Below are 13,128 nucleotides of genomic sequence, written 5' to 3' on the forward strand. Positions count from 1 at the left end.
TTGATGACAAGTGCCCTCCTTATCAATGGCAACAGGGTCATTAGTGCCTCTCTAACAGTTTCCAGAAAACTCAAAACCTATTCAGAGCACACATCCTTATATTCAGGAGATATTCTTGGTACCATATTCTGTATCAGTCAGAGTTCAACTATGGAAGTAGATCCAGTAGGATATATATATATATATATATATATATACACATATATGTATATATACACGTATGGCTTATGTAATTGTGTAAGGCTATTGTCTCCATGTCTGATATGATGCTTGAGCTTGAAGTCCATAGGGCAGCTAGTCAGAAAGGAATATGAATGTAAAATAGGGGGAAATCAGGACTAGCTAGAACCAATATGCACAAGCTTGAATCCTATGAGGACAGACCAAAAGACATGTCCATTCTATTGCCTTTGACTTCCGTGGTGGACATATCCTATAGAGGCTGGGCATTTTATCATGAAACTAAACACACACACCTGGCCCAGGAGACAAAGAAACTGAAGAAGGCCCAGCTTCTGCTTCATGCCAACAAAGCGAGCCAACACATCATCATTGACAAGTGTGCACTACAAAATGATTTCTGCCCCCCTTCTACCTTCCAAATCTCATAATAATCTTCTTTGGGACTCACTTTAGCTGGTGACATAGTAGAAAGAGAATTATGGAAATTCAGAGTAGCCTGGCCAAGGTGACACTTTACAAAATTGTCATACACGTGTGCACAGAGCATTAAAAACATCAGGCAAAATCTATAGGACTAGAGGGAGAAAAATACAAATCCCCAACCATGGTTAAAGATTTTTCTAAACACTTCTCTCTTGATAATTGATAGAAAAAATAACCACACACAAAATTAGTAAGATGTAGAAATCTGAACAATTCAATCAAATAACTTGACCTAATTGGCTTTTGTAGATCATTGCATTCTCAAGGTAAAGAATACACACTTCTTTTAAATACACATTGAAACATTCACTAAGATAGATCCTATTCCAGGCAATAAACAAATCTTAACACATTACAAAAGATTGAAATCATGCACAGTATGTTATTTTGATCATAATGAAATTGGAAACCAAAAACAATAAATTATCTAGATAATCTCTAAATATTTGAAAATTAAGCAGCACTGAAAAATAGGACCAGAGAAGAAATAACAAGAGAAATTAAGAAATAATTAAACTGGGGGCTTAGTGGGTTAAGTGTCCAACTTCAGCTCAGGTTATGATCTCATGGTTCGTGAGTTCAAGCCCTGCATTGGGCTCTGTGATGACAGCTCAGAACCTGGAGCCTGTTTCAGATTCTGTGTCTCCCTTTCCCTCTGCCTCTCCCCCTCTCATGCTCTGTCTCGCTCTCAAAAATAAACCTTATAAAAAATTAAAAAAAGAAAATAATGAAACTGAATGATAATGAAAATACAATGCCATGGACTGAATGTGTCCCTCAGTATTCATATGTTGAAATCTTAATCCCCAGGATATTGGTATTAGGAGGTAAGGCCTTTGGGAGGTAAGTAGGTCATGAAAGCGAAAGTGGAGCCCTCATGAATGGAATTAGTGTCCTTATAAGAGGAGACATGACACAAGAGTCCCAATAAGTTGAAGAAGAAGGCAGAAGAGTAAGGTCAGAGTTAGAGAATGAGATATGATGACAATGGAGGCAGAGGTTACACTGATGCAGTTGCTGGTTCTGAAGGCGCAAGAAACCATGAACCAAACAATGCAGGTAGCTTCTAGAAGCTATGAAAGGCAAGGGGATGGATTCTTTCCTAGATCTTCCAGAAGGAACACAGCCCTGCCAATACCTGACAAGTCCATGAGACCTGTATGAAACTTCTGACCTCCAGACTGTGTGATAGCAAATCTGTGTTGTTTTAAATCACTAAGTTTTTGGTAATTTGTTACAGCAGCAATAGAAAACTAATACAGTCTCCTAAAAGCTCTGCTAAGGTTATTTGTTTGTTTGTTTGTTTTTTCCTCCATATTTAAATACTTATTTAATCTTTAAGTAATGTTTTAAATCCTGTGAGGTTTTGGTCCAGCCTTATTGTCTTACAGATAGGCACTGCAGCATCATTTGTTAGATGATCTATCCTTCTCTCACCAAAATAAATTTACAAAGTATTCTTTGAAAAATACAAAGATATAGGAGGGCTTGCCTTTTCACTCTGCTCTCCACCATGTGAGGACACAAGGTAAAGATGGTCATCTGCAAACCATGAAGCAGGTCCTCACCAGACAATGGATCTGCTGCCGCCTTGACCTTGGACTTACTAGTCTCCAGAACTGTGAGAAATAAATGTTTGTTTTCTAAGCCACCCAGTCTATGGTATTTTGTTATAGCTAGCAACAGACACATGAAAATTTGTGGAATGTAATTAAAGCAAAACCTAGAGGGAAATTTATGACTTTAAATGCTTTCATTAGACAAAAATAAAGTGCAAAATCAATGGTCAAAGCTTCCACTTTATGAAGCAGAGAAAACAAATAAAACCCAAGTAAGTTGAAAAAAAGCAAATAATAAAGATGAAAGCAGAAATCAGTGAGGTAGAAATAAAGCAATAGAGAAAATCAACAAAGCTAAAAGTTAGTTTTTGAAAAGACTAATTAAGTCAACAAGCTCTATTTAGACTAATCAAGAAAAAGGTGAAATACAAATTATAATATAAATGAAGAAAAGGACATCATTATAGATCATATAGATATTCGACTGGTAATTTGAGAATATTATGACAATGTTATGCCCATAAATTTGATATCTTAGTTGAAATGGATACATTCATTAGAAAAACACTTTGTCAAAACCGATCTAAGAATGCATGGAAAACTAAAACAGTCCTGCATCTATTAAAAAATTGAATCTTCTGCGGAGCCTGGGTGGCTCAGTCAGTTAAGTGTCTGACTCTTGATTTTCGCTCAGGTCATGATCTTGCAGTTCATGTGATTGAGCCCCACATTGGACTCTGCACTGAGCTTGGAGCCTACTTGGGATTCTCTCTCTCTCTCTCTCTCTCTCTCTGTCTCTCCCCCTTTCTCCCTCTCTCTCTCCCTCCTTCTGTCCCTCCCCCACACATATGCTTGTGCTCTCTCTCTCTCTCTCTGTCTCTCAAAAATAAATAAACATTAAAAAATGGGATCTTCCTACAAAAATGGCTCTAGGCTCAGATGGTTTTACTAGTGAATTATATGTCAAATATTTAAAGAAGAAAAATACCAATCTCACACAAGCTTTTTCAGAAAATATGTGAGGAGAGGACACTTTCTAACTTGTGTCATAAGCTCAGTCAGCATTACTGATTACCAGAGAAGGTAAGAGAAAATTACAGATTAACATGTCTCATAAATATAATAGAAAAATCTGCAACAGAATATTAGTGAATAAAACCTAGCAATATTTAAAAACGATAATACATTATGACAAGATGTTGGTTCAACATTTGAAGACAATCTATGGAGGTCAATGCATTATCTGAATGAAGGAGAAAGGTCACCTATCATTTTAATAAATGTAGAAAAAGCACATGACAAAATTCAGTGCCAATCATGATAAAAGCTCTTAGCAAATTATAAATAGAACTTCTTCATCTGAAAAAAGACTCATAGAAAGCCTACAGCTGACATTATACTCAGTGGTGACATTTATATATTATTGGAACAAAGATGCCGGCCTTCTATTTTATTGAATGTTTTACTTCATGGCAGTCCTTGCCAGTGCAGTAAAATAACCACAAAAAAAAAAGAACAAAAAATATAAGACATATAGAAAGGAAAAAAGTAAAAGTGTCTTCATTCACAAGTGAGAAGATTTTTTTACATGGAAAAACAAAGGAATCTGTGGAAAATCACACTAGAATTAGTATATGAAGGGAGCAAGTCTGCAAAATGCAAGGTCATATGTAGAGTGACATAAAACAATCAGAAAATAAAATTTTAGAAAATCATATACAGTACCATAAAATAAAAATAGTTGAGAATAAATTTAATGAAAGAAATGCAAGACTTCTAAAATCTGTAAAACACTGCAGAGAGAAATTAAAGAAGACCTAAATAAATGGAAGGCTGTATCAGTGTTCTTGGATTGTAAAACTCAATATTGCTAAGATATCAATTCATCTATAGATTCAGTGCAATTCCAATCAACTCCAGGAGGCTGTTCTTTGTGAATTAATAAGCAGATTCTAAAATGTATATGGAAATGCATAAGATCTAAAAAAAAAAAAAAAACCAGAATAACCTTGTAAAATAACTAGGACTCACACTACTTTATTTCTTTTTTTTTTAATTAAACATTTTTTTAAAGTTTATTTTTGAGACAGAGAGCGACAGAGTGTGAGCGAGGGAGGGGCAGAGAGAGAGGGACACACAGAATCTGAAGCAGGGTCCAGGCTCTGAGCTGTCAGCACAGAGCCCAACATGGGACTCAAACTCATGAACCATGGGATCATGACCTGAGCTGAAGTCGGACACTTAACCGACTGAGCCACTAGGTGCCCCACTACTTTATTTCAAAGTTAATACTAAGTCACAGAAATTGAGTTAGTTTTGAATTGGCTTATTAATGGAACAGATTAGAGAATGTACCAATATATAGTTAATTAAACTTTGACAAAGTTGGCAAGGTAATTCAATGGTGGAAATGATAGTCTATTCTATAAATGGTGCTTACACCATCTATTTTGTGTAAAAAATGAACTCACATCCCTAATTTACACCACATAAAAAATTAATTTGACATGAATCATAGACCTAAAGGTAAAAGCCATAACTATAAAACTTCTGGAGGTAAACATAGGAGAATATTTTTGTGACCTTGGGGTAGACAAAGATTAGACAAGACACAAATAATTCTAATCATTAAAAATTAAAAAAAACACCTAAAACCTTAAAAATGTTTTAAAAAATAAAGAGGAGCACCTGGGTGGGTTTGTGGGTTCGAGCCCCGCGTCAGGCTCTGTGCTGATAGCTCAGAGCTTGGAGCCTGTTTTGGATTTTGTGTCTCCCTCTCTCTCTGCCCCTCCCCTGTTCACGCTCTGTCTCTGTCTCTCTCAAAAATAAATAAACATTGGGGCACCTGGGTGGCGCAGTCGGTTAAGCATCCGACTTCAGCCAGGTCACGATCTCGCGGTCCGTGAGTTCGAGCCCCGCGTCGGGCTCTGGGCTGATGGCTCAGAGCCTGGAGCCTGTTTCCGATTCTGTGTCTCCCTCTCTCTCTGCCCCTCCCCCGTTCATGCTCTGTCTCTCTCTGTCCCCAAAATAAATAAACATTGAAAAAAAAATTAAAAATAAATAAATAAATAAATAAACATTAAAAAAATAAAAACAAAGCAACCTAAAAAGTTGGCCATTGTCAAAAGTAAAAACTGCTTTTCAAAGACAACATTAAGAAAACAAAAAACCCATCACAGATTGGAAGAAGATATTAACAACATGTACATCTGAAAAAAGATTTGTTTCCAGGATTATATAAATTCCTACAATTCAATAAGGAAAAGACAAATAGCTCTAGAAAAAAAGTGGACAAAAGACTCAAATAGACACATCATAGAAGATCTATATGAATAGCCAATAAGCATATGAAAATTTACCTACATCAATAGGTATCAGGGAAATGCAATTAAAACTACAATGAGATACCAGTTCATATCTACAAGAATGAATAAAATTTCAAAAAGGGATAATACTAAGTTATTGGCATATAGAACAGTTCGAGTGCTCATACATTGCTGGTGGGATCATGAACCGAAGCAACTATTTTGGAAAGCTGTTTGGCACTTTCTTATGAAATTAAACACCTACTAGCAAACCCACTTCTAGGTATTTACTGAAGGAAAATGAATATATATCCTCAAAAATACTTATACAAGAATGTTTGTACCAGCCTTATTTGCAACTGTCCAAATAGTCATCAACAAGTGAATGGACGTCCGTATAATGGAATGCTAGTCAACAACAAGAACAAGAAAAAAGAAACAAACCTTGGATATGTGCACTAAAGTCAATGAATATCAAAAACCTTATGTTGAGCAAAGGAAGCCATACATACCATACGATTCAATTTATATGAAGGCAGAAGGAAGCTTTAGCGATAGAAGTTGGATGATTAGTCATCTGGATGGGGGTGGGGGATTGACTGTCAAGGGGGATCAAGGACTTCCTAAGGGGAGGAAAATGTTCTACATCTTGATTATGGTAGTTGTCCCACAGGTGTATGTGAGTCAAAACTCTTACACCTAACCACGCATTTAAAATATGTGCTTTTTGGGGTGCCTGGGTGACTCAGTCGGTTAAGTGTCTGACTCTTGGTTTCAGCTCAGGTCATGAAGTCATGGTTAGTGAGTTCAAACCCTGTGTCAAGCTCCATTCTGCCAGTGCAGAGCCTGCTTGGGATTCTCTCTCTCTCCCTCTCTTTCTGCCCTTCCCATGCACTCTCCTCCCCCTCCTCCCAATAAATAAACTTAAAAATAAAATAAAATAAAATAAAATAAAATAAAATAAAATATGTAGTATATGCAAGTTATACTAAAATTATACTATAATCCCAATATTACTGGTGATGAGTTAGTCAGAAGTGTTTGCTGATAGCTTGAACGGACAAAGATCCCGGCCTCACCACCATACACAGATGAATTATGTTCTCCTTAGGTTGGAGATAGTTGTAAAGGGTAACCTACTTTCTCTTTTACCACAAAGTACTAGAATAATGGTAGATTAAGAAACACTTCCTATTCTTAAAAAAAATCAAACAAAAAAGTATGCACCTCCCACACACAAACCACAAAAACACGCAAAACACAAACCTCCTCCAATAAGCTGTTCAATGACAATTTTCTCACTGTAGCAGAACATTCTGCTTCAGGTTTAACTTAAATCCAGCAAGTTGCATTGCACTAATTTCTACTTTTGTTCTTTGGTAAATGGAAGCTTTCCCAGGGCTGGCCAGGAATTTCTTCTCTTACAGTACAAAATTATCTTTCTTGGGTAGTGTTTTAAGGCTGGAGACGTTTGTAATTGTGCAGGTAGCCCCTGGTCCAGCTGCCTTACAATACTCTCCTGCAACTCAGCTTAATTATGTCTTTGAGATTTTCATTTTTAAAGAATTTATTTTTAAGTAATCTCTACACCCAAAATGGGGCTCATACTCACAATCCTGAGACCAAGAGTTGCATGCTCCACTGACTGAGCCAGGCAGGCGCCCCCAGCATTGAGATTCTTGAAAAATTGGCAGGACAGTCTTGGGGTCGATGATCTTGGTGTACTCCCAGGTGCCTTGAATAAATTGACATTGCCTTTCCTTTCCTTCCATAACAGGAAATGCTGAAGGATGAGGTGCGGACACTCACCTACCGGAACTCCATGTATCACAACAAGCATGTGTTCAAGGACAAAGTGGTGCTGGACGTTGGGAGTGGTACCGGGATCCTTTCCATGTTTGCTGCCAAAGCAGGGGCCAAGAAGGTGTTTGGGGTGAGCATACCACACCCTCTCTCCTGTTGGCTTCTGTAGAGATAGCCCTTGCCTCCCACCTTCTCCTGCCCTCCCTACAAGTACAAGCCCAGGTCCACCCCTTGCTGGCGCCACATCCTTGAAGAGGAGTAGAGAAAAATCGAGTGTGACTCTCAGGAGGTGTGGCAAGATCCCACGACTCCCTATCATCCAGGCATTGCTCCTGGCCCCTTGCCCTGACAAATGCTGACATTTACAGAGGATTTTTGACTTTCTGAAAATCATTCTGGTGTTATCATTACCTTAGAGAACTTAGTCCTAGCATCAGCTTGAAAAGCAGTGCAGTGTGATTATACATGTGAGCTTTGCCTTGAATCTCTGCCTTTACAGTCATGAGATGTGTGACCATGGACAGTTCACTTCTGTACCTCAGTTTCCCCATATATTAAATGGTCATAATAACAACACCTTGCTCATGGGGTGATTGTGAAGAATAAGTTGAGTTTAATACATATGTAAAGTGCTTTAGAACAGGGCTTAGCATATGGACAACACTCAGTGTTTGATATTAATACAGTTAGGATAAGGCCCTAGCGGATAACAAGACAATCTCCTTTCTTTGTTCTTTGAAGGGCAAGTTGGTAGGTTTAAATTCTGCTCTGGTCACTGAGGTCTTCCAGATAGAAATGGAGGCTGACCCTCTGGGAAGCTTCCCAGCCTTCCTCTGGCTGCCACCACACAGTTGCACACGGACTGATGACAGGGAGGCTGAGGGTCTGGACCTGGGAAGAAACTGTGAAAAAGAAGAGCTCTGCACAGCTGGCTGATGTGTGAAAAATGCAGTGGGTCCAAGGCTGGAATATGAAAATTAATCTTGGTCCAAATAAAAGACACGCTACAGTCAAACTCCCAGCACATGCACAAGATAGCTGTTTGCAGAGGCCCGTGGGAGCTGAGCAGCTTTTAGTAGGGCTTTGTTCTCTGTGCTTTTAGCTGGTTGTCCTGCAGCCTGTGCTGACAACTCCAGGCCCCCAGGTTGACCAGAGCCCTCCAAAACCCTTGCCACCCACCCCTACTTGGCCTCAGAGGCCGGCCCCTGAGTCCCCCAGGAGGGACAGCATTCCCCCTTGGCACCTGACTTGGACAGTGCCTGGGCTGCAGAGGGTCTTCTAGAAACCCGGGACATCCACAAGGCATCTCTGCCACAGACCGAACTGGAAAAGCCATGATGTATTCAGCTGAGACACTTGTGATGAGGTGGGCCAATCCGGGTGCCTCAGGTCAAGTGCTGCCCTTCCCTACCTTCCAGCTTTCCTTCACTGGGCTCTCCTCACCAGGAGGGAGGCTTTCCAGAAATGGACAGACTCCACTTCCTGTGATCACACACCCTGGGGATGGGGCTTGATTCACCTAGCCATGCTCCTGCTTTCCCTGCCAGCCCTGTCTCTGAGGCCTCTTCCTGGTCTGGGACACGGGTAGCTGAGGGCTGAGCAGGGAAAGGGTAGGGCTGCCCCTCACTGGCTTCCAAGTGGCCAGCGGCTCCAGCTAAGGAGCTGTCAGGAGACATCCACTCAGCGCCTTCCAGCTGTGGTGACTATCCCAACTGTCCCAATCCGTCTGCCTCCTGATCTGTTGCTGTCACAGCCTTTATAAACAACTCTCACATGTAGCTGGACCTCTTTCCTGATGGCTCATTTCACAGTCTCTCCTGATCCAGGCTCCCCCTCTGCCCACTGCTCTTCTCCAGAGAGAAGGAGAGAAGGAGAGAGGGAGAAGGAGAGAGAAATAAGAGGGAGAGGGAGAGAGAGAAGGAGAGAAAGATGGAGAGGGGGCAGGAGAAGGGGGAGGGGGAGGGGGGAAGAGAGGGAGAGAGAAATAGAAGGAGGGAAAGGGAAAGAGAGGAGAGAAAGAGGTAGGGGGGAGGAGGGAGGGAGAGAGAGAGAGAGAGAGAGAGAGAGAGAGAAGAACAGGGGAAAGGAAAGCAGGGGGCAGAAGATAGGAAAAGAGGAAGGAGGACTGTGAAGCTGCCAAGGTCCTGGGGCCTGGGGCCATCAGTGCTCTCAATTGTTCGCATGCTTTGGCTTATTTAATCCTCATGATGACCACGTTAAACAGAGACTGTTTCCTCACTTATGAGGGAACTGAGGCATAGTTAGAGAGTGGCCAAGGCCTGATGTGAATCCAGGCCTCCTGCCTCCAGAATATGTGTTCTTCACCACAAAACCGCACAGCCTCTTGCAGATGGATGCCAACGTGGCAAGGAGGGGGAAAGAACTGGAGAGAAACACAGTCCCACAGAAAGTGGGATCAAAGGCCACAGGACCTCTTAGTCCAGGAAAGGGCCCATCCTCTTGGGCTCTGAGCCTGGCCTAGGTCTATCTTCTCTGACAAAGCAACCCCTACTTGATCCTGCAGGTGCCCTCATCCATCCCCAAGGCTTTTATGGAGGCTGTGGGCCATCCCCTCAGTCCTCCTATGCAAATACTCTCTCCTCTGGTTCCAGCATCCCCTGGCTGTCTCCTGACACATGCCCCAGGTGTGGACCTGATCTCCCGCTCTTCCCGTAAGGTCTTGCTCTCAGCTGATACTTGGCTAATTTTTCACATATCTTGGCCCTTTACTTAGGATATTTGGGGAGACTGGAAATACTTGTAGATTAAAAGGAATTAACCATCTCATCTTACTGCAGAAAGGGTAAGAATTGACTTGTGCATGACGTGTGTGGCAGGACGGATCTCAAGACTGGTCCCGAGGCCCTGACGTGGCATTTTCCTGATGGTCCCTATCCTGGAATGTGCCCAGTTCAGCAGGGAGGTTGGGAGGGAGTGGGTAGAGTACAGCAGCTAAGCAACCTCATCCCATTCTCCTCTGGCTAGGAGGAGACCTGCCAGGTCTTACTGAATCTCCCAAGTTGGACGCCAGGTCTTCCATTGTGGAGCAGCGGATTGAAGTCAGCTTCCTTACAGCAAAGGCAGCCAGATTCAATGCAAGAGCCACTGGCCTGAAAATTGGGAGGGATGCACTGTAGTTTTCAGTCTGCTGTATGAAAAAATAGCTGTATGACTGTGGGCGGGTCACTGCACCCATCTAGGCTCAGCTTATTTGTCTGTTAAATAGGAGCTAGACAGGCTGTGATCTTTTCTACACCTTTCTCCTTTGTTCTGTGCCCTTTCTAGATTGAATGTTCCAGTATTTCTGACTACTCAGAGAAGATCATTAAGGCCAACCACTTGGACAACAGTAAGATATACCTCTGTGTGTTTTCCCATGGACAGAGGGAGTGAGGGGGTTTACACTTTCTTGTTTGGGTGGTATAGACTGATGTAAGAGGGAAAAGTACAGAGCACTTGGCCTTGGGAAGGTGGAGCCTGGTGGAGGCTCTATTAGCAGGACTGAACCTACAGGATTCTGAGGTTCCCAATCCCAGCCATGTCAGCCAAGGGCACGTTATTCCCAGCGCAGCTTTCATGGCTTAGCTGCCATGCCTTCTGCTTGGCCCCAGCTGTAGGCATTCTATTGAGTTTTGCAAAATGGCAGCTATTCCTCCTCTTCTTCCCTCTCCACAACCCCATCCCTACCTCTCCCTTTCAGCAAACCAGTGGCATCCTAGCAGACCCCAGGCTCTGCCTTTGGAGAAATGTGGTCATCTACTGCCCATGGGCTGTCTTGCTGATAATGCTGTCTTGGCAATTAGGCTGCCTTTGGGAGTGGGACCTTCTCCAAGCTGGTGTCTGGTTATAAATAGAGGTGCCTTCCCTTCCCTTCCTCCCTTCACTCCTTACCCATGCATTGCAACCTTTCCCAGGCCCCTCTTCCTGGAAAACTATTTTGAACACACTCACACCCACAAGTGTCCCCAATCCAAAGAACTCCTTGCATCTTTTATTAGTCAACTGGATGAGATTTAGCCTCTAGGCCCTGTGCTGAGCTGGGCCATACATAGGGTTTGTAAACTAGGAAAACAAGGTTGACTTCTTTTCCCTAAAGATGATAGAGGCATTTTGGAGACTATTATGCAAAGAAAAGTATTTCCTATGGGGTATGGATTAGAATGTGTTTTAGGCATCAAGAGTGTAAGCAGAGACACATTAGGAGGCTGTTTCAGTGCTCAGGGGACATGCTATGGCATGGACCAGGGTGGTGGCAGTGGAGGTGGAGAAAAGTGATCACTTTGGGCTAGAGGTAAGGGGGTCTACTGATGAGATGCATATGGAAATGATAAAAAAGATATGAGCAAGAGCTATTTTGTTGCCTTGAGTAACTGGGTGGATGGTGGAAGACAGGAAGTAGAGAACTTCTGGGGATGACGGGAGGGAGAAAGAAATCAAGAGTTCTCTTTCGCACATGTCAGGTTTGAGATGGACATCCAGTGGACTTGTTAAGCAAGAGTAAATTTATGAGTTTATATTTCAGGGAGATCCAGCACATGAGATTTGGGAGTCTTCAGCATATGGATGTTATTTGAAGCCACAATATGATGTCACGTAGGCTTAAAGTATAGCTGGAGGAAGAAATGGACCAAAGATAGGGCTCTGGGGCATTTCAACGTTTGGAAGCCAGTCAGAGGAGAAAGGGCCAGTAAGAGGCAGAGAAGATACACCCAGTGAGGCTGATGGACATTCAAGAGAGAGAGATGCACCATGAAGCCAAGGGAAGGAGGAAGGGGCGACTATAGGGAATGCTCAGAGATCAAGTAAGGGAAGAACAGAGAAGTGACCATTGCATTTGGCCACATGGAGGCCATAGGTGTTCTAAACAAGAGCAGACTCAATGCTGGAGTGGGGACTGAAGTTGAGTTAGAGTAGGATAAATTGTGGAGGGAGGGCTATAAATAAGTCTTCTTGCTGTGCCAGGGAGCAGGAGAACGGAACTGTAGCTACAGGTGAATGTGGGGCCAAGGCAGGTAGTTGTTTTTAAGGGCAGGAGATATGAAAACATGTGTGTCTGATTCAGTTGTCCAGTAGACAGGCACATACAGGAAAAAGAAAAGTCAGTCATGAGGCCCTTGGGTCCAGAACACAGGTATAGGGGTTGGTCTTTCCCTTGGAGTAGGGACAGTTTAACCACAGAAACAGATGGAGACTGAGGAGTATGGCTCCAGATAGAGGTGGGCTGCTGGTGGAAAGCCCCCAGTTTGTTGCTTCCATTTTCTTTTCAAAGAATGAGACAGTGATTGGCAGAGAAGAGGGGGATGAGAAAAGATGTGGGAAACGATGGAATGGTCTTTCAGAAGGAGGGAGGGAGGCAAATATGCTGGACTGCTGGGGATTGCTGGAGATGAATCAGCATAGATATGCAATAAGCTCAGTCCTCTTGTGAGTTTCTCCTTACCACTCTCACCAGCTTGGGTGTGAGGAGGGCCGCCTGGGTGGGGCTTTGATAGTGGGTGGGGGCACACAAGTTCGTTTCCATAATGGATCATGGAATTTTAGCTGGGTAAGGCAGGAAGTGAGGAAGGGATGGGGGGTGGTAGGTGAGTGACAATGAAAAAGGTTAGCAGTATTGGGGAGGCCATGAGCAGAGGTCCAGAGGCCTTTTTCCAGCTTGAGTAGAGGACATGTTTCCTTGACCTCTGACTTTGGTGTCCAGTCTCTCCTGGTTCACTTCGGGCAGCCAGCTATCCTGCACACTCCTCAGAACAGTCCCTGACATGGGCAGAAGGGAAAGAGAGGTGAGCTCTCTACTT

General features: G+C 42.6%; 1 protein-coding gene across 1 annotated transcript in view; it reads left to right on the top strand.

Moving 5' to 3' along the window:
• Window positions 1-13,128, top strand: part of PRMT8 (protein arginine methyltransferase 8) — a 96,041-nt gene that overhangs the window by 46,996 nt on the left and 35,917 nt on the right. Inside the window, exons 3-4 of the mRNA XM_047867459.1 lie at window positions 7,308-7,463; window positions 10,619-10,682. Of these exons, the coding sequence (XP_047723415.1) occupies window positions 7,308-7,463; window positions 10,619-10,682 (220 nt within the window). The remainder of the gene's footprint in view (window positions 1-7,307; window positions 7,464-10,618; window positions 10,683-13,128) is intronic.

This window comes from Prionailurus viverrinus, chromosome B4 (assembly GCF_022837055.1).
Source record: "Prionailurus viverrinus isolate Anna chromosome B4, UM_Priviv_1.0, whole genome shotgun sequence".
Taxonomy (NCBI): Eukaryota; Metazoa; Chordata; class Mammalia; order Carnivora; family Felidae; genus Prionailurus; species Prionailurus viverrinus.